The following is a 22,549-nucleotide window of genomic DNA, read 5'->3' on the forward strand; positions in this document are numbered from 1 at the left end:
TATCGTAACGAGGAGCGATATCACGATTTCTTGATGGCCTGTCGAACGATATATCGATGGAGGTACGTGCGTTATTAGTATTTAATAGCTGGACGATTACCGCTGCTTGTCGAGTTAGTCAAACGCTATACACATTACGAGGCTGAACATGTGGCAAGTTACAACGTCGTATATTTCCCGATAGGACGTTAATTATGAATGCGAATACTAATTCACGGACGAAGGAATCATCGGATCGGTGAATCGAGATGCAAGGAGAATCGTTGGCGAAGATAGGACCGGTAGCCACTGGACGAACGAAGACGCGGAAGCGGTCGATATCGGCGTCGATTAGCCTGCGGCGTAGCTCGCAAGTGTTCGAACTGGGCAGAAGGAACGCGTAATCCAGCGTTCGGCCACGTGGCGGATATAAAAAGACTCGTTGTTGCCGACGATGCATTACATAATAGGTATTCCCGTTCATAAACAGCGGCGTTTAACTATGAATGAAGCAGAGGCCCGTGGCCGCCGCTCTCGCCCACTTCTACGCATACCTACAACGCTCGTCCGTGTACCCGGTCTTGACCTGCCTCAAATCATGTAAATCCTAATCCGTCCGCGCACGATCGTTAACTCCGCACGCGCGCCTCTGGATTGTGAATAATTAAAATATTAATGAGTAACACCGACTCGCCTGGCGTACTTGGTCGCCGGTTAATTATCGATAGTCGATCCGCGTATTAAACCGCGTTAGCGATTAACGACCCGCAACCCGGCATACGATTTATTTCCGCGCGAAGATAGTGAAAAATTCATTGCATCCTGCTGTCTACGGTGTGTCGGTACGCAGTATCCCAACGACGAACACGTACGCGTGGAAAATACGTTGTCGCGTCTGTTTGAACCGATCGGAACGGTATTTGCGATTTTTCAATAGAACGCGCGCTAGCTGGTCGCGGCCAGAGCAGCGTAAAATTTCGTCCGGGCGGATCTGCGCGTTTTCCTGGTGTGGCCGCGGGTAGCCAACCTGTTTAGCTCTGGAAGAGAAGAAAAGGTCGAAAAAAAAACGTGTAAGAGGCTCAGGTGCAGGTATCTCCGGCGTCCGGCTCGAAAGATCGAGTTGCTCGATGCCTTCTCGAATGCCCCGAGAAATTTAAAACGTCTAAGCCGTCAACTTTTCCGCCCCTGTTGCTTGATGCGTCCACCCTTCCTTCCTTTGCGCGTCTCCTTCTCCTCGACTTTCGCCTTCTTAGCGCACGCCCCCCTCCTCTTTGTTCCTTTTTTTACGTTTGTCGTCGAAGAATCGAGCGACGCCCGTGCTTTCGAGCGAACGCCCGATGGAAAATCGCGCTCTTCGGCAGATCGATCTCGAAATAATCAATTTTACAACGATCGGTTTCGTTCGTCTCGGAGATATCCACGATGACAACGCAGTGTCGCAGAAAGCAGACAGTATTGGGTCGTTCGATAAGTTTATGCCGCGGTGAGTTTATACTCTTGATGACGTGTTTTATGAATAGAGCGATCAAGATGATCAATCTTGCAAGATCAAGTGCAGTCTAGAGAAGGCACTCGTGAGGAGAAAATCAATGAATCGCAAGCATTTAGAGTCTTCCGGTTATTGTGCAATTTTTTTCTACTATTCCCGCGTCTTACATTCGAGTCAATGCCGTGCGAATAATCTAAAATAACGCGTCCAAGTTCTATGACTGGTTTCATAGCGGAGATACGCGTATCATAGATACCGAATATAGCAGACCGATGGAAGCGTTCGCACGACTATTCTCGCGAGACGCCGTATCTCGCGATACTCGTTCCGCGTATCTTGACAACGATACTTTTTCAACGAAGACGATGGACGAAACTTTAAAAAAAAAAAAAAAAATGTCGAAGTTCACGCGATACGTACGCAGTCTGCCATACGCGTAACACTCGTATCTCGGTGTGAAATCAGCCTAAAGCGTCTAAATAGCAGAAAAATGAACGATACGAATTTATTGGACGATCTAATAAATAGAAAGCGTGTTCATGTTATTCGTCTCGTATAAGACGAGCGTTTGCTCGATCGAGTCGAGGCTCAATGGTCGTAGCCGAGTGGAAACCAAGTTTCGAGGTTTGCCTGTAGCCCCGGTGGATTGACAGCTGCGACGAGTCATCTTCCACCGCGTCATCGTGATCGTCATCGTGATCATCATCCTTATGGACGGCGGGCCACGATGATTGGCTGAAAGCGCATTTGTTTCGTGACGCAGCAGGGGCGAGAGCGCAGCGAGTTTCGTCCTTACACATACGTACGAGAATCGTACGTGCGTGTTTGTAAAGGAAGAGGGTGACGATACTCGGCGACTATAGCTCGCGCTGCTTTTACCGCGTTGAAAATTCGGAAACAGATCTAATTTCGATCGCAAGAGCGAGCAGAAAGACGCGACAAGTTGCATTTCTTCGATACATTGTCGATGGATCGCGTGTCGTCAAAGCTGTCTCCTTATAAAATTCAGTTACGTGGTTTGCTCGAAAGATATTCGCGTTAAGAACGTTGGTCTCGAAGCTTTCGATTGCCACATTAGACGCGAATATTAGATTTTGCCAGAAATTTCATACATTTGTTACTTGTTCTCGCGACCGATGAATCTCTGCAAGCCGGTGTCGCTTATTTCTTGAGAATCGAATCGTTTCACCTGGACGGAGATCAAGCAACGATCGAACAGAGTTCGAAAAAGAGTTCTGCAAAATTTTCCGCCTATGAATATCGAGACGTATAGCTACAGAAAGATGGGCGAGGGACGATTTCGCGAACGCGAGTACACGCAGCATCGCGTTGTATAGACGCGTGGACGATCCGTAGCTGGAAGGTTGCTTCGTCACTGGACGGCCTTTGGGCTTCGCCGATGCATCGGGCGTAGCGACGAACTGAGACGGAGCTATACCGACGAATAGGTGGAAAAGAGAAATACGATGTACCTGAAGCAAAGTATCCGTAGCGGCAAGGATAATAAATAATAAAGGTATAGGTACGGGAGATTGATGGCTGCACCATGACTGACGTTCCATCAATCACCTCTTCGCCCTTCTCACCAAGGATCGACCGTCTTCGTTCCAAGTACCTCCGACTTCGTTTTCTTCTTCGTTCGTCCCTCGACCATTCGCTCCGTTCCATCCATTCCTTTTCTCCCTTCGTCCTCTCTTTCCGTAGCTTTTTTCCTGCTCGCTATTATCGTACCGGCCCTTATTAGCTAGCTGCCTTTCGCGTTCCTCGATGAATCGAGAAATGACTACCTACCGCGGCCCAAAGCTTTCTCGCTCGCGGGATCCCACAATGACTGCGCTATTTCCGAATCCTCTTATTTGCTGTTCACCTATTAAACAGCCGGCTGCCCTCTGTGCTCGCTCTCGTCGTGTTTTCTCGTTCTTCCAGCGCCACTTCCAACCAACTGAATGCTTCCAACTCGTGCACAACGACTCGTGCTAGTATTATGCGCGGTAATTCGTGCATACGTTGATCGCTGACGACTTGTCAGGCCGATTTTGGAAAACAAATATTTTCCATCCATCAAGTTTGACGACTGGATGATGCAATTATCGTAGTAATAGTAGTGTGCTTTCGTGAAAATTACAAGAATACCATTTTTAGCTTCATCGATGCGTTTCAATCTTTTCAAATACGATATTCTCCGTATCGCGTAATTCTTACGAGTGTATCCGTAATTACGTTTAATAGAATCGTAAAATCGTGGGACAAACGACCGTATACAATTGTTTAACTTTCGATCAACGATAACTGAAGATAAACCCGCATAGCGTTTTACGATACCAATTTCATCGTATTGGGAGTGTAGCATCTGACCGAAGAAATGGCAAAATTTGACAAAAATTCGTATTCGTTGCTCGTCGCTCTAGTCGCGTGACGCTCGCGTTTATCCAAATCGCTAATTGTCAGGATAAAGCGCGTACTCGTGATATATTTTCTGGAATCTAATGGTCAAGCAACGACTGGTCAACAGTGCGTAATGCCACTTAGAGCAGAAAGTGCAAACGTTGGCCGTTTCGATTCGCTGCGAAGGAAGAGGCAGACCTCTAGGGCCAAAGTATGGAACGTAGAAGTAGAGAGTAGGAGACTGCTGCCATCCGCCAACTAATCCGTCCCCTTCGGCGTATGGTGAGTGGCCAGGACGTATCAATCGGAAGGCTGGTATAAGTTTCCGCCGTTGTGGTCCGCCGGTACGGAGGTTAGCTGTCGTGGTCAGTTTCGAATTGCGGCGATGTCAGTGACAGCTGTGCTCGAGGGCCGCGTATTGAACTCACGTCCAGTCACGCTCCTTTATACCTACTTACCTTGCCCCCTCTTGCCGCCATTTGCTCTCTTTCTCTCTCTCTCTCTCTCTCTCTCTCGTTCGGTTTCACTATCTCTTTTCATTCTACCGTACTTTCTTCTCTTTCCTTCTCTTTCTCCTTGCTCTTCTCGCTCTTCGTCTCTTCCGCGCACTCTTTCCAATCGAGTTTGCTTCGACTCGCCCGGTCCTGTCCAAAGGAAAGCTTCGACCGGGTTCGGTTCACCTAATGGGACACGCGTACAGCGCGCAGCCAATCGGTAATCATCAAGCGGACAAGCTGCGAGTACTTTATTAGGATGTATCGTTATTTTTTATCTTGCATCGTTTCCACTTGAAACGCACCTTTTGCACTACCATCATTTTCGATTTCCTCGGAGCAAAGTTCTCGCTCGTTTCGGCCGACAATTTTCGACTCTTTCGAGGCGAGTTTCTCGAAATCGATCGCGGCCCGACTCCGTCTAATTAAAGCATCTTATTCCCCGCATAGGGATTACAGTATTTCGGCGATAAGAAAATTCCAGCGTATCGGAGAGCGTTGCCCGAGCAGAGTGCGTTTCGCCGTGAAAGGCGAGGCAAGCGTGGAGAGAAGGGTAAGAACAAAGAGAAGAAGTCGCGACAAAGAGAGAGAGAGAGAGAGAGAGAGAGAGAGAGAGAGGTGCATACCGGGGAGCTGTTTAACTTGCCAATTACTGAAAACCCTGGCCCATCGAGACGAGTATTAAACGGGCTTCCGACCACGGCTATATACCGACGTTTCTATTTTCCTTGGCGAACGTTATCCTCGATACCTCTGCGCTCTTCTCTTTCGTTTGGTAAGAAGGCAATACGACGAGTAAGAGCGAAGAGGACGGCAGGATTTCACGAGTGCGTTGCCTTCTCTCTCGTGCTTTCGCTTCCGTTCGTCTATGGACGAACTAAACTCGGCATAACGGCGGCAAGAGGAGCAGGCACGATATTACGCCAGCGAGTCGACGATGCTCCGGAGAACGAGATCGGTGGTCGTAAGGAAGAATAGGGGACGGGACTCGGGTCGAAGCATCGGTATACGTTTCGAGACGTTCACGACGTTTCAGGACGGTCGCTCAGGGACGCTTCGACGCAACGAGCGAGCCTTATCTTCGCTATACGCTCGTAGGGGAGGTACACGGGGTGCGGCGTATCAAGCTTTCACGGTTACTTCCGTTACTCTTCGACCGCCTAGACCTACACAACATACCTGTCCTCGTTCGTTACAAATACATCTTGCTTCTCTGTTCGTAGCTACGTTGAAACACCGTATCGCCCGCCGTAAGATCCAGAGTTTCCTTAGCTCGACAAAAAACAGGCACACCCTTTTTCTCTTATCCGGAAACCACCTCCCTTTCGTATTTTCGAAATTTACGAATCCGTCGGTCGTAAGTTGTTTCGCGAAGAGGCTGCGCAAAGAATGTTATTTTTCCTCGATTCTTATGTGGCCGCGTATTTTTGGAAAGCGATCGCCGCGGTCGACGCAGAAATTACGAAAACCGTGACCGAACCGACCATCCGTACGAAACAAGGGCGAACGCTCGGCGCGAGAAGGATAGGCGACACGGAGCGACAAAAAGGGGTGTCTTGACGATTTATAATCGGTGACGAATGGGCGCGATCGCAGGGAGCCCTCGTCTCTCCGGCGTTTTATAAATGTCGCAGAGCAATAAAGACGCTCGATGGATTAGCCGTGAGCCTGGCATTCCAAAGGCAACGGATTCTATTCTGGTGATTTGAAACCAGGCACGCGCGTCCAATGAATCAATCGAAGCCTCGCTTTTTTCTCTCCTGTCTCCTGTCTCGTGCCTCGGCCTCTTCTATCTCTTCCGATACCTTTATAGTTGGCGAACGACGGACGTTTCCACGTCGGACACGTTCGATTCTCGAGATTCGTCGAATCTACGAATACGCTTCGTCGCGCGCCTTCCTTCGGCTTCGCTCTTTTACCGTACAACAGAGGTGCAGGCTGGTCGCCCCTTTTCCACCGGAGTCGAGTCCCTCCCCGGTGAACCTCCGTTGCTCTCTTTCTTCGGCGACGCCGTGACACGAACACGCGGTATCCCCGCTGTTCCAAGAATTCACGTACGCGTCATAAATAGTGGCCTGCTCGCACTCTGCCGCCTCCACTTCCCCTTCTCACCCCTCCGCTTCGATTTCTCGCACGTTTCGACGTTTTCCAATATTCCAAACTGCACCGATTCCATCTGGGGTCCCTCCGAAGCTTCTTCAACGTCGCCCTCTTTTCCTGTCTCTTCTTTGCCATTCGCCCACCCCTAGCGTTTCTCCGCAACCTCGCGAGTATCGACCGCGAGTATCGTAACCGCCACTTTTCGAATTCCACGTTCCTTTCGTCAAAAGGACGAATCGATGACACGGCGGTATGTCAAACGTTTGTTGCATCAGGAATCCGCGTGTATGTGTCCGTGTGTGTAATACGTATCTATTACGACTTTCGTATTATACGCGTTGGTCAGTGGATAGTTCTCCAAACGATCGTATATCGAGAAGAACGATGGTTGGGATTGATGCAGAAAAGCGATCTTTTCCTTCCGCGTTATTACAGTGGTCACGAAGTGTTATCGAAGAACGAGCGACGAAGTAACACTTGTGTGTAGGGACTTGGGAATATTTATTAGACGCTCTTGTACGTTTACGTGGTACTCGTGAATGTGTTCGAACACGTCTCGTAGGAAGCCTCTAAGAAGATGTTAGAAATCATAGCGGAATCTTTTGTGCGTTCCAATTTAATCGCGTACTTTAACTTTTCAAAATATCGTATTAACTTAAGGAAATATATCGAGCTTTTTACAATAGCAAACAGGAGTTGATTATGTACCTGAAAGCAGTGAAAAGAATTCATGCAATCGTACGTACGTCCTATTCGTTCTTGCCTATAAGATGTGACCAACTTTTACCGATTAACTTTTAGACGAAACGATCGATGTTTTCCAAAATTGTCGAAAACCCTCCTTGATCTGATCACATAATTTTATTTACTATCATTATTGTCATTATTATTTACTAACGAACGTTGGCCCTGCAACGCAACAAGGGAAACTAAATGTAGAAGTTACAAAGTTACAAAGCTATAAAATTCCGGAGGTTATGTTGCGAGTGAAACGAAACAAAACAGGAATACGTCGTTAAATATAGAAACGTGTCACATTATAAATAATTAAAATAATTGCAAACGCCAAACGTGGGAAGTTGCGAAAGGATGCGGAAAGAGATCGACTCGATTCGATAATGCGTTAGCCTGTGTACATAGCCTCGCAATCGTGTCGCCGTTTCTGTATTTAATTTATTTATTTAAACAGGAAATAACGATAAACCTCTCGACTTTGACATATACGGCAACGCGATAGGGAAAGGCTAAAGCAACGAATTTTTGAAACGCGCGTGTATCTCGCCGATGACGAAAGTGACTGCGCGTCTAAAAATCGAGTCCGATGAGTAACGCTGGTTCTTTCAAAGACGCACCGATCCGTCTTGTCGAATGGAATTGGCGCCAAACGTTTTACGAGCATGCGCGCCACGTTTCAGCGTTCTCGGCGTGGGTTTGTTGTGCGTCGACCTTTACCTAACGGCTCTCTCGGAGTCGCAGCGAGCTCCCTTAACTCCTCTCCGCTCCCTTGGCCTCCCTTCTGTAACTACCGCCGCGCAGCCACCCCCGTCGCCAACCCTGACCTGATTTATGGGATTCTCCAAGTGTCTACCCTGCCGACGCGCGTTTTCGAGCCTCCCTCCCAACTCTCTCCCTTCCGCTTTCCCTCCTGTCTGTACGCGCAGACAGCTGGCTAGCATTTTCACGAACACGCGTTTCCTCTTCTCCACGCGTTCCGATCCTTCGTTACCTTATCACGCTTTTTACGAATCGACTTCGATTTTTGCCCGATTCCTCCTAGTTTTACTTATTTATCTCCTTATTCTTCAACTGCTCACGCGTTTTCTTCTTTTCTCTTTCGCTTTTTCTTTCCGAAATTGTCTTCGTCGCTCGACTCGGTCAGAAATCGAGCGGAAAAAAAGCTATCGGAATATTAATCGCGATCTATACGTGGCGTTGAACGATCTTCGAACGAACGCGATACCGTCCCCCTGGCACCCCTGTTCGAAACGCCTTTCTCCTCTCTCTCTCCGTTTGCCCGCTAGATATGGCCGAGTAATATACGAGCACTGCATCTGTTCCCCGTGTGACGCAACGTCCTGCCATAGATCACGCTCAGGCTTTTAGAGAGTGAAGGCTGTTAAGAAAAGCGCGACGAGGACGGCGCGCGGACGCTGCACAACGAAGAATAAGAGGGACGAGGACGAAAGGATGGAGGGGCAGGCAGGGAGGGAGAGAGAAACGGAGTAAGGTTGAACGAAAGAGCATCGGAGATCCCTGTTACGGCCGAGAGAAACAGGAAAGCGAGAGAGGGAAAGCGTGGGACAAGGAGGGGCAAAGGGGCTGACAGGGTGACGTACTGTTGCCGTTAAACTCGGCAACAGACTACGACGTAAAGAGGAGTAGCTGCGAGTTCGCGACCGTTTCTCTCTAGAACGTCGCGACACGGAAAAACAGACAAAGACTCTCTCCTTTCGTCTCTACTTTTTATCGATTAACGATCAACGATTCGGAGTCAACGAATACGTAGACAGATATCGTTCGTTTGAAATTCGACGCGACGAGAAACGCGTTTCGATCCGGTTCGGTTCAATTCGAGAAGCTCGACGGTTATTCGCGGTGGTTCGCGACGAACGAGAAATGAGACCAGAGAAAGAAGAAGAGAGTAAAAGAGAGAAAGAGTGAGAGACCAAGAGAAACGAAAGGGAACGCGATGGTAGCCCGGCGATACGCCGAGAAGCCGTCGCGCCGCGCCGCACCACGAGCAAACCATTCAGCCGAGATATACGAGCGAGAGTTTGTTCGCGCTTATGGCCTGCGTCTGGAAAGAGGGTGGTGTGGGCGGAGGAGGGATACGAGGGGTACGCGAAGGGAAGAGAGCTCGGTTGCCGCTTTATCGGAGCACCCTTATGCCTATTATGCCTCCTCATCCCCCGATGGTAGCGGTTTAACGCGGCCATCCCCTTGCCGCGCTAGTCGTTTGGTCGGTCACGACGCGCTGCCGAGTACGGCCGAGTACGAACGAACGGAGTCGAATAGCGGCGACGACGGCCGACGAGTACCGAGGTCGGGCGACGGCGGGTGACGCGGCGTGGCGCGGCGCGCGAATTAAAACGCCTCATAAATATCTGAAACAAAGGCGGCCGCTTTCGAGGGCGTACGGTGGAAAGATATACGGCCGGTTAGGATGGCTGGTAACGGGTGGATAAGAGAAGGGTCGGGAATTGGTTGTGGCTGCGCGGGGGACGCGATTCGGCCGTTTCGCCCATCGTTCGGAAAAACACAGCCAAAGAGGGTGGAAAATTCTTTTCTCGTATCTGGGCTCGCGTTAAGCGTAGTTTCGTCGACCAACGAATTTTTGTGACCATTCTGACTTTTTCTCTTTCAGGTAAGTAGTGGTCTCCGATCGTTTGAAAAGCGAGCGGCCCGCAGCCGTCGCACCGGACGGGAGACATGCGCAGCAAGCAGCAGCCGAGGCCTTCTTTTCGGTGGCCGCAGCAACGCGGCGATAATCTTACCGGTAAATATCTTAACCCACGCAAACGCACGTAGCGCAGTACGCACGAGCACGCACACGCATTCCCGTTTGCACGCAATTTTATTTTTCCGTAGTAATTGTACGCGCTTCTCGCGCGTTTCCATGTTACTTCTATGCTTTCCATCCTTGTTTGCTAGATTGACAGTCGAACGTCCGTATCGCTGACCTTCGATCGGTATAAAGACAATGCAAACGCGTTAACGAGTACGTATCTACTTGCATGCGTCCTTCTTTCGCTATATCCACGTCTAACTGCATAGCGTGCGAAACTGTCCATCGGCTACAGCTAAATGATTTCCATTTCTTTGCTCTTCCTTTCGCTGCCCTTGATGGTTGATTCATAAGTTGCGGCAGGTCGTTGTTAACTTGTTAACCGGAAAACTCGAGTTAAATCGCCGTCCTTGCTCCCTTTTTATTGGAAATAAATTATGCTTTTCAAGATTTTCTACTTGTTTTATCGACTCTTAATTCCCCGATTACAGCAGAATCCGGTTAACAGGTTAAAAAAATAAGTATCGTACGCTGTTATCGCGTAGAGACCGAGTCGAGCGTGTTTCGTTATTCGGACGAGTCGACGTCGAGAAAAAGAACCGTCGAAGCGGTAGTTCGCGACGCTGTCGCGCAGAGCGTGTGCGTTCTACGTCCGTGCGTGCATTTCGGTGGAGAAATTAGAAATGCCCGGAGAGATTTATTGCCGGTTGCTCTGCGCGCAATTGTCGCAAGAAACGGGAGATCCTCGTCGCTCGTTTCTATCGAGAATCGGTCCACGGAGCGCAAACCAAAGGGACGATGATAGTCCTGGAACGAGACTCGCTTTTCGTTCCCAACGTAAACGCGGCGCGCGTTCTTGCCGCTAATTTACGATACCTCGAACGCACATAGCTATCCAACGAAACGTTTTGATGGGAAATCGTTGTCCGTTCGACGCGATAACGCGTATCCATGTTCGTTCGAACCTCGCGCGATAACCGGGCCCAAGTATGACAACGCGGTCAGACGCAGGCGGCTGCATCGGTGCTTTCGCTTCGTCGAGAACGGAAGTCGCCGATTGAGATCTACGACGTCGATGGATGGATGACTGGGATGGTCGATGTTCGGTTACGATCGTCGATCACGAGGATCGATATGAAAACGGTCGAGAAACGAAATTAGGAAGATGTCGTGATCGGGTACGGCTTTCACGGCACTTTCGATGCGATTATCTGGCTGATTAATCCGAAAATATATTATTGGATCGTAGATATTTACGCGGTCGACTTTTTATAAACGCAACAGAAGCAACCTGATCGGATAGACGTACAGATATGGTCCCGCATTGTGCACGCTAAAGCGGCTACTACTGTGTATATTCTTCGCCCTTTCCCACTTCAACCTGGGACACCGTATCAATTCGCATACGGAACAGGTGGCAGGGAAAGAGGGTACACGGGTCTCGCGGCTCGAACACAGAAGATTGCGACGAAAGCTAGTTCGTGCAAGAAGAGGTTTGATGGCGCGCGCGTTCTAGAACCTTGGATGACGCTCGAGACAGGCCAGAGATATCGAACGATCGCGTCGCTCGAAAGCGGATAACCGACGCGGATAAAGTACAAGTCCGCGTGCGTGTGCCGGACAAACGGGGTCGTCGAGGGACACGCGACTCCTCTCTCCAATAGCCTCTAGCAGGGAATCGTGCCGGTCTCGGCGATAACCCTCGAATGACGTGACAAGCGAAATCCTGTATCCACGGTCCGGCTGGCGCGGGATATCGGCGGACGTCTAAATGAACCGTTGTACCTTCTGCTTTGATTTCAAAGAGCGGATCCCTAACAGCGGAGGAATATTCATTTAAATATCTGTCGATACTCGAGTCCGACGCGAGGGTTGCACCGATGTCAGCGCCGGACTTATGTGCCCTCCGCGTTCTCCGTTCCCTCTTCCACCTTTTCCCTCCTTTCATCCTGCACCCGCTGCCTCTTTCACCCTTCGCCCCTGCTCTCTTTCTCCACCTCTTTCCCGTTCCAATCCCGTCCCCGTATCCATCCCCGTCCTCTTCTACGGCCGCACGCGTACCTACCTGTCTACCTGCCCGCGTTATATGTATCTATACACGCCCACCAGTCGACGTCTGATCTCTGTCGCGGATACGTTCAATCCCGCACTTTGTTCGTCGCCAGTCCAATTCTATACGATCTCTTGGTTACTTTCTCTTCAGTGTCTTCTTTCGTCGCTTCCTTTCCTCTTTCACGCCTCTTTTTCTTCCCTACTTTCCTTCATTCTTTCTCCATACGATCTCGACTTTTCTCTTCGATATTTTATATATTATACGTTTACTTATGGGATAAACCTATCGCTACGTAAAAGCGTACATCAAAATTTCAATCAGTTAGTTGTGCAGAAATTCTCCAACTTTTTAAATTACGTGCTCCTACGATAGTCGTTAAAAGAAGACAACTTCTTCGTATCGCTGTATGCACCGAACTAGTTCGGATAACTTGGATCGTCATTCGATAGATTATGCTCTACTGCGAACAACCGCGAGCAACGTTATCGTCGATCGCATTCGCGGAGGCGTAACCTCCCTTACAGTATCCATAGTATCTCGGAGGAAATTATAAAAATCGTAGCTTGAAATTATTGTTTGTTCTTCTCTTTTTTTATTTCATTTTGACGCACTCGTGTGCGCAATACCGAAGAACCTACGTCGGTTAAATAAATAAATAGATAAAAGATAATACGTAGGAGGAAGAAACACGCTGTTCTTATTCCTTCGACTTTTCCTTAGGATCATCGTTTTGCCTCTTTTTCTTTCCGTTCTACTTTTGGATTCTCCTCTTTCCTCGGTTCTTCCTCTCTCACTTTTTCCTCTCGATTTTCTTCGCTCACTCGCGGTTTTCGAGCTTCTTCGCGATTCCCTTTACGATTTCGCGCTTTACCGGCACCGTTTTCTAAAGCGAACGCGTGCAAAGCGACGGAAAAGTAGCGACGAAAGTAAGGAGAAAATCGAGCGGAACGACTCGGGGACGATCTTCGCGCGATAGCAAACACCTTTCCGGTAGCCGTAGGTGGGTGGCGGTGAACCGAAACGGTTAGCGCATCGACGAGGTAGATAGAGACGAACTGGCGGCGGTAGAACGAGAAAGGACCGCCAGGGGGTGTGGAAAGGAGCACTTTGCGTGCGTCGTTTAAGAGAAGCTTAATGCCGCCGTAAAACGCGCTAACGACCGACTCTCAGCCCTTCTTCGTCTTTCACGAGCTATCGCCGTTCTTTAGCTTCCGAAACTGTATTCCCTCTAGCGAGACATTCTGCACCGTCGACGTTGGTTTCCATCTACGAACAGATTTAACATTCCTTTTATGCATCAGAAATCACATAGCCACTCGATCGTCGCGATTTCCGTTACGTGACGCAACAATTAAACACGCTGCAGACGAACGAGTTTCACCAGAGAAACACTCCATTTTCCTACTTCTTTGTATCGGGTACTAGTTGTGCCGTTGACACTCGAACTTTCTTCCACGATATTTTACCAATCGATAATATTATGATATTATTAATTTTAGAACAGCTGAAAATAAAAGTCGTTGTTGCGGCGCAACAGTACGATCGTAAAATCATCGAGTCATCAGAAATAGTCCAGGGAATCGACAATCGTTCATGACCAAGGAAAACTCAACGACGCGGAACTTCTTCGAATCAACGTGTCCTTTTTATTATTTTATTAGCCACAAATCGTTAATCGGCTATTCGAAAATCGCGTTCCTTCTTCGATTACTCGGTCTCTCCACCCGTCCATCTCGAGAAAATGCAAATCAGAAAGTTGGAGCGTCTACCCCCGGCAACTTTCTACCATCGGTCTACCATGATAGAACTTTGACGAATGAATACGCATCTTTCTACGAATCTACATAATATGCTTACCTTGGTTTTTTCCGAACTCTGATTACACCCCTGAAAGAGACTCGACCGCGTTAAGTAGAAACTCGAGGCAGTCGAGTAAAAGATCGCGCGATCTCTCGTTCTGCGACAATCGAATTTTCCTTTTCTTTTATTTTTCGAGAAAATAAAAAACGTACCGTCGTTAATTTTCAGTCGATACGTTTGAAAGTGTTTCAACGATACGTCCGTCGTGTTACGTAATCGCCGTAAGTGTTTTTGTAATTATATCACGAAGTAACTGCGTTTAATGAAACGATAAAATTGCGAAACCGGAGCAGCAGTTGCTTTTGTAAAAGCACTTAATTCTCTTCGACTAGCGACACGTAAAATTTCGCTAATAATATTAGTTCAATTACGCAACACAGCCCTGGCACTTGCTACGTGTGCGTTGCACTCGCCGCGGGTGTCGTTCGCTCGCGTCGCGTCTAATTGATCCGAATCGACGCGCCTTCGATACGTCATCTTCGATTATAAAAGTGGGAAAAGAGGAAACAGGACGGACGACTGGCGGAAGGAAGGGCGGAAGAAGCAACCGTACTCCCCGAGGGTAGCGCGCCGTATATTCCCTCCCTCTCGACAGTTTCTCCCTTCGCATTTCCGCGGGTAGTCCTACTAGCAGCATTTTAATCCAGCGAACCGACGTCACTCCACCGCCCCGAATAATCAGCCTGAAATTCGTTGCGAGCGTAGGCAGGCGAATTGTCGCGAAACGCAACAAAAGAACGAGATATTAGTCGGCTGCGGCTGTGCGGCTACGGCTGCTGGCCAAACTGTACGCTCGGGAAGCGTCGCGTCGCGACTAGGGAGGAAAGTACGAGCGACTATACGAGGACCTGCGAGGGCTGACATGGTCGACCGCAGTTGAATTCATCCTTCCGGGCTTGTCGGCGACGACCACCAAGTCCAGAACGCGATTACGATCGCGCCAAGGATAACAAAGACGACGTGGAATACCGTAGACAAATACATAATTAGACCACGCGTTGGAGGAACTGGATGGCCTTGTACCTTGCCGTGACGATCCGCGCGCTCGATTATCTGGATCGCGATCTCCCGTTTACCAATCGATTAATAATCTCGTTTTCTAGCTTGTGCGTTTGCATATACGCCACCGCGGGACGTTGATTAATCGGCAATTTATACCGCGACATAAGAATCGGCATTTTTCTTCTTTTTCAATTACGCCTCGTCGTATCTGGCAAAATGTCCAGGTTGAAAATTAATCAGAAACGGAGAACGGGTTTCGCGGCGATTAAAACCGTTTCGAACTGTGAGCGCATTCCGTCTACCTAATACCGGTTCAACGAAAGTTCGATCGTAGACAGAGATCGTTCCGTAACGGAAAAAGGAAATGGAGAGAAAAAGGAAAAAAGAAAAAAGAAAAAGACGAGAATCCGGTGTACTTACTTACTTAGTTACTTACTTGCATACAGTGTAGCACCGGTGCAACGTAAAATCGAGCGAGAGTAAAACGTTGACGCGGCCAAGTGGAGTCGGTGTGAGACGCGTTGGTGCATCGATGTGTTGTTGGTTGGTTTGGCTCGAAGAAGCGGTAGGAGCGAGCGGTACACGGGAGTGTAAGGAGAGCGGAATGAATCGCTGCCACTCAAGGAGCAACAGACGGACGTGCCGGACGGGCTGACAAGGCCGTGCTCGTTCCTCGCTCGTAGCTCGCCGATGCGATGCCGCGCGCCACTGAAACGCCATCCGCGCGTACGCTTCCAACCAACCGCGTCGATATAACTGTCCACTACCGATAACTACGACGAGTTACGGTTGCTAAGCGCGCCTTCGTTCCCAAGATCGCGTCCAAAGAAGTTGCCTGTCTCTCCTCGTTCTTCGACTCTTCGGCCTCTCTGACTTTTCGTCTTCGTCGCGTCTCACCAATCCTCCTCCTCGCCTCCTTCCTGCCTCCTTCACACCGTCGATCCTCTCACACGTTCGTCGAGCTCGCGACGAACACCGTGATGCGCCGCGTACATTCGGTCGTCCATCTATCTGCGTGTCTCTCGTACATAACGCCTATGCCACGGTTCTTGGATGCGGCTTAATTATAATACGGAGATATTTATTGCCACGCGTATCGTCTATTTCCGTCGACGACCGTAGGAGGACCGGGCAAAACCGGGTAAGCGATATCGCGAAAGCGACCCGACTGGCTTCGTGATTCGCCGAGGATCGACGAGTCGATGTTTGCATGACGTGAACGGACGAGAAATACGCTGGTGTTCGGTTTAATAGACGCGTTTTCACCCTTCTCACAGTGGGCGCACAGTTGTTCTCACCAAGATTTGGATCTGCTTCCATGGAGTGGGCCTCGACCTTATCTGCAAACCGTGATCCACGTACCTTCGGTTGGATGGTTAAGAATCATAATGATGTAAGTCAGTTCACTGCTAGTTATCATAAAATACTGTTCTGCGATTAATGATACAAAGAGTTCCTTATATTCCGTCGAGTCGTAACGACGTGTCACGGCAGACGATAAATTAATCGATTGATCGATCGTGAAATTACGTGCAACGTACATTTAACATTTTTAATACGCAACTAAATCCAGATTCTCCAAGTTTTAACTTACATCAATATGAAAAATACAATTTTCCTATCTTCGAGAAATAGTCGCGCGACTATCCTAGCGAAACCGTTCGAGTTTTTCCAACGAAAACTACGACAGACGCCACTATGTTTCGCGAAATTTGTATCGGACGAGTAAGAGATTACAACGTATGCGCGTTCCCACGAACTTTCGTTCCGGCCACTATCGCGCTTAAAAATATACATAATAATTCACGAAGAAAAAAGAAAAAAAAAAAAACAGAAGAAAAAATTGAACAGACGGAACTGTTGAGGCAGCCGTGACAGAAGGAGTATGGCCAAAGTATCGTTCGGCGAGCGAAGAAAAATTCACGCGGACGACGGGTGAAAGTACAAAACGACTGAAACGAAGCATCGGACGAAACGTCGAGGGAGATTCGCGGAACGAGCGGCAGGAACACGGTCGCGACTCGTGGATCGCGATTCTCGCCGCGAAGTCGCGTGTTCTTTCGCTTGAATTTATGCGAGGGCGAACGATAAGCAGGCGGCGAATAATACGGTCCACAAGCACCTGCCAGCGGGCGGCGCGGTAGCCTCCGGTCGTTCTTAATTCGCCGCGATCGTGGCCGCGGACGACGCTCGATCTCGCTAGATGGTATCGCGGCCACCGATCCCAACCGTGCCTTTCAAACGAACGCACAATAGGCTTTTCGAGCTTCGCGTCAAAAGTATCCAGCTGCTTCTGGTGCCTCTACTTTTCCGGCTTCGCTCTTACATTCACCTCCGTGTCCACCAGATAGCAACGATTCGCGACTCACGGCGAATCGGTACACGATCGTTTTCCGTTCGACGCGCTTCCATCGACGTCAATTATTCCGATTACACGCTGTCCGGTTATGCTTGTCGGAATCAATCGCCGCGACATCGCGTCGTAGGAATAAGAAGAAGCCATCGAAGAGACCTCGCTTTCGCCTCTCTCTCGTAGGCGACGCATCGCAATTAATATCCCCGTCGTGACGACCTCGATCCGTCTCGATGCACCTGGCTTTCGTCTCGTCCCGCACACTCGGACGACGACTCGAGATGACGGGACTGGAATTAATATTCGGAAACAAGACCACTGGACCCCGCTTGGGTTTCTCGGCTCGATCCCGCCCCGCCCCGTCCTATCCCGCACTGTCCTGTCCCGTGTTTCGTCCGCGACGTGGTTCGCCACACATCACCTACGTACTTTACGTTCCATGTGATTCTCTGTGGAACGCCAAACTTTGTCTATGCATACGTTTTCATCGATAAGTGTTTTTAATTCATCCGTTTATTTACCCTTTTATCGTTATTAAACGTATTAATAAAATCACGGCCCATTGCTGGTTCATGAAAGTATCGAGAATTTACCGTGGAAAGTTTGTACGTATCGTATAAGCTTGTTTGCGTTATATAAAACATTTTTCAGAGATTTCATTGCCGACGTAACGAAAGATACGTATTTCGTAAAAAATTCTGCAATTCGTATCCACCGTGCTATGGAATATCGAGGCTTATTAACGCAATGGATAATCGATCGTTTAATTAAATATACGGCACCGTTAGTCAGCAAAAGAGAATTCGTTGTATTCGAAACAGCCGAAACAGAGTGTGACTTTTTAATTCGTTACATTTCCTGGCATGCCGAGGTGACTCTTAGTTTTTTAAATGTCACGCCATATTTTTCATAACCTTTCCAACGATTCAGCTGGACATTCTCCACGAAAAGATATCGATCTATTTATACCGATAAATCGTTTTTTAACGTTTAGCGGATACTTTTAGCTTGATTTGTCAAATTTAGACACGAAAAGACAGGGAGAGACGAGGATGTATACCTGTAACGAATATCTCGGAGTTTCTAAATTTAAACTCGATTAACATAGCCAAATACTTTCGTGGACCACTGTACGTGCACACCTGTGTACGTTACACGCGTTTATCTCGCGAATTCTTACATTTTCGAATCGAGCAACGTTACACAATCGTGGCCGATGTCTCGCGAGGCGAATATCGGTAAACGATGCTCCGTACGTTGAGCGCGATGCGTTTCAAAGGCACATAGGTGTCCGTCGTCGAAGTTTAATCGACGTTTAACGCTTGTCTAGATCTGCGGGAAGCTGTAGGACGCGCGCGCTTGTAGAAAGGGGCTCGACGGAGCAGGAAGGAGAAAAGGAGGAGAAAGAGAGAGAGAGAGAGAGAGAGAAGGAGAAAGAGAGACAGAGAGAAAGGAGAAGCAAATGGACGCGAAGTGGACGTCCCGTCCGTCCGTCACGTTGCTGCCGTCAGATTATCGTTCCGACACTTTCCGAGTTATTCCGGCCTTGTGCCTTTTCGTTTCGTTCGGTGTTCGCTTCTCTCCTGCAGGAAGAGGAGGATCGATGCTGTCGTTCTTCTGCTTCTCCAGGGTGCTCGTCTTCGGACGACCTCAGCAGACACGCTCCTCCTTAACCGACGTGTTCGTTTCCAACGGAACGAGAGACGGAAGAAGTCGGACCCGGAGACGTCGTTCGCGTAAATGTTGAGTGATCGAGAAAGAGAAAGGGGAAGAGAGACAGAGACAGAAAGAGAGAGAAAGAGAGAGGAGGAAAGAAGAAGCGAGATGGTATAAAGAAAAGAGAGGAGAAGAGAGGCAAGAGCCAAGAGCCAAGAATCTCGTACCTGCGTATTTGAAGTCCGGTCGACCCGTTTGACCGGTGTCGATCAAATTTCCGAGGACGAGATTATTCAAGGCCGACAACGATCGAGACAAAGCTCCTTTCGCGGCCGTACACCTCTTCCCGACGTCGACTCTTACTTTTTCTGCTCTCTCGCGTTTCCACCCACCTTCGCGCCAATTTCCAAAGCTTCTTCTCTCGGCTTCTGACGGCTGTTCTTTAATTTTATCGAGAAAAAGAAAGAAGAAAAAGTTGAGCGAGATGCTCGTATTGCTACGAATCTCGCGGAAGTCGCGCGACTGTACAAGGATACAGCGAAATTAATTCAATTAATCGAAATCATCGATGATCGGGTTAAAATATCTATAAATCCTGCAACGTTCACGGCGGATAGATAATAGCGGTACGTTTGAAACATAGAAATTTTCGATATATAGAACAATTTTTATGATATTTATTTCAGACGAATTAAATGGGAAATTTCCAAAATTTGAATTATACGATCGTAAACAGCGCGTATGGAATCAACGACAAAATAATCACACGAATATTAAAATTGATCGAAATGATGAAAAAACGCGAAGTATATCCGAGAGAAATTCCGGCAAGCTGTCAAACATAGCACTACAAATTTCATATCTTAAATGTCATCATAGTTGACCGGTACTCTTCATCGGCGAGTTTTACGATAGATACGATTAACCCTGCTGCGTTCTTTAGGTCGTTCTCGATCGACTCGTATGTTTCTATCTTTAGAAAGCCTCTGAGTTAGAGGAAAATTTTCTTAAAACATCGATAGTCTTCCTTTCAGCATGATATAGCTGGGTGATTTTAAACGATATAGGAAACTATATCGTTTAAAAAGAATTGCAGCAGTATTAAAAATAAAAAAAAAAAAAAAAAAAAATACATTTCGCACGCATCCACCACATCAACCGCGAACACTGCAGAGTTAATCGTTTCGCAGAGATCGATGGTTGGCGTTTCGCGATCGATCGTTCGACGTATCGCTAAACGTACATTTTTTTCAGCCACGTTAAACGCCGCTATCCGTCGAACGATTCGCGGTGAACAATCGTTCGATCGCGGCGACAGAGAGAGAACGTGCACGCGAAAATGCGCGCGCGACCTCGTACACGCGCATCATTCAATTAATAATTCAATCATCGTTCCCGATTGGATTACCCTTCGAACGAGGGGAAAAAAAGTCGGGACAAAAATAAATGAGAACGGGCAGAGGAAGGATGCGTGCGACGCGATGCGATGCGACGCGATGCGATGCGACGCGATGCGATGCGACGCGATGCGATGCGACGCGATGCGATGCGATGCGATGCGATGCGATGCGATACGACGCGTTGCGATGAGGCGCGGCGTGGAACGAACTGGCACAGGATGACGTTAAACGCACGCGCCTATACGTTTACCAAATTATTTCAGTTTTGTACGACCTTATCGATCGGCTAAAACTTGAACTGGTTTGGACGCGGTTGTGACACACTCTTGGTCGCGCCCTTGCTGCTCGGCGCCTCGTTCTCGTTCCGTTTTATCTTTACTTTGTACGAATAAAAATCGCTCGGTTCGGTCGGACGCGGTTTTCCAACGGCGATGGACGTTCGTTCGCTGGCGAATGGAGGAAAAATGCTGATAGGTGGTGGTCGCGCGAACCGCGTATCCCGACTGCTAATTATCGGGCGTTAATTGATGCAGCGTCGCGCTCGTTACGCGTCTATCATTAGGCAACGTAAAAGTGTACGCGAACGGAGAACATCAGCGGCGCGTATTAAAATGCAAACATTCGACTCGGTTTGGACGGTTTAATGCCTCGTTCGATTCGAGCGCGCCAGCCAGGTAATTAAATCGAATGAAATTACGAACGATTAATGCTCTGGACGCGTCCGTGGGTCACGAATCAGCGCGAAATCACCGAGTACCCGGCAAAAAGTATATTCCGGAAAGAGTTATTTCATTGTCCGCGATCTGAATTTTCCCCTACTCTCTGGTCCCGTATCGTCTGTCGTTCTCTCGTTCACCGACCATCGTGCTAACCGTCCTCTTCGCTCCGTTGACTCTTGGAATTTTCGATTCGTCCGAGCCGTTCGCGTTCCGCTTCGTGTTCGTGGATATACTCGCGGAGATGAGAGGCGGGGCGGCCCACGAGAAAGAAACATACACGCAGGCCGAAAGGCAAAAAAGGAGGCTCGGCGTTATATTTTTGCGGTGTATTACGTTGTACGAACCCGGAGCGGGTTTCATCCCCACCATTCAGCATGGAGGCCATTATCGCGAAATACTGCAGATGCATCCACGCACACGGCGTCGTTTTTGGACATTAGCATAGCCGCGTAGCGTGCACGAACGCGGCCGGCGGTCGCTGTGCGCGTAAGTTAATGCTCGCGCGCCAGAGACCGCCGCGACATTTCCCTGATGAAGTCGAGCAGCGACGCGTAATAAGGGTCGCGAGAGAGACGGTCCATACCGGCCTGGACGTACGGACGAACCAACGATGATAAAAGGAATAAGAGGAAGAGAGAAAGGGAGAGGGTAGGAAAGGGTTGTGCGCGGTAGTCAGGGCCGGATCTCGTTTCTCGGTGCTTGAACGAATATTTCTCTGTACGAAGAACGTTCGACGCCGAACGACGATACCGTGTCGCAACGATGGAACGAGTACGGTAGGTCGTTCCGCGAATAATTTCCTGACGGTCGAGCGAAACGCGAGCTGTTGCAAGGTTGACCGACGATGAGCGCGGAGACGGTGCTGAACGTGAAAGCGGCAGCTCGACGAACAAAGTGGTCGCGTGGTTGCGCGCGCTACGGTATCGAACGTACGGACGCTGGCGAAACTCAAGGTGGTCCACTACATCCCTGGGTGAAGTTGACGCGCGGGGTGGACCTGTCGAGGAGAAGGGTCGAGGCTGGAAGCGGACGTGACACGGCCGTCTTGTGACCCGTACCGTCCCACCGACGCTCCGCTCCTTCCCCGTGCAACCCTCTGCTGCCTCCTGCCCCCTGGCCCTTGCCCTCCGACCCCCTGTGTCCCCACTTCCCAGTCCACATGCCACCGCGTCGACCGACCGCTGCTAGTCCGGCTCTATTGTTGTTATTATTAAAGGGGGTCGCTGGGGGTGGTTGCCGCTCGGCTGAGAGGGACGATGACGGAAAGGAAGGCGGCGTCTGCAGGTGACAGATGAAACAGCTACCCTCTCCCTCGCACCCTCTTTAGATCCCCCTTGTTCTCTCTTTGCGTTTGCTCTCTCCCTTGCTCGCTCCATCCTATTCCCTATCTCTCACCAACTCTGTTTCGCTTTCTCTCTGGCTTTTTCCTCTCCGCTCTTCCGTCGAATGCACTTGTTCGCTCGCACGCACACGATCCTTCCTACGACGAACGAGATGGAGCGAAAAGGGGGCAAAGGAAAGGGGATCGAAGCTTCCTCTCTCTCTCTCTCTCTC

General features: G+C 49.1%; 1 protein-coding gene across 5 annotated transcripts in view; it reads left to right on the forward strand.

Annotated features, from left to right (window-relative positions):
* The window catches only part of LOC100650416 (protein tiptop), an 89,609-nt gene that overhangs the window by 44,658 nt on the left and 22,402 nt on the right, over window positions 1-22,549 (forward strand). For 3 of the 5 annotated variants that reach the window (XM_048411581.1, XM_048411582.1, XM_020866109.2), the window contains one exon: window positions 9,812-9,943. The exons of 1 other annotated variant lie outside the window; for it this stretch is intronic. In XM_048411581.1, the coding sequence (XP_048267538.1) occupies window positions 9,877-9,943 (67 nt within the window). In that variant the 5' untranslated portion in view covers window positions 9,812-9,876. Of the gene's footprint in view, window positions 1-9,811; window positions 9,944-16,144; window positions 16,261-22,549 lie in introns of those variants that run through there. One more of the 5 variants, XM_048411584.1, reaches the window with a different exon arrangement.

The sequence above is a fragment of the Bombus terrestris genome, chromosome 13, assembly GCF_910591885.1.
Source record: "Bombus terrestris chromosome 13, iyBomTerr1.2, whole genome shotgun sequence".
Lineage (NCBI taxonomy): Eukaryota > Metazoa > Arthropoda > Insecta > Hymenoptera > Apidae > Bombus > Bombus terrestris.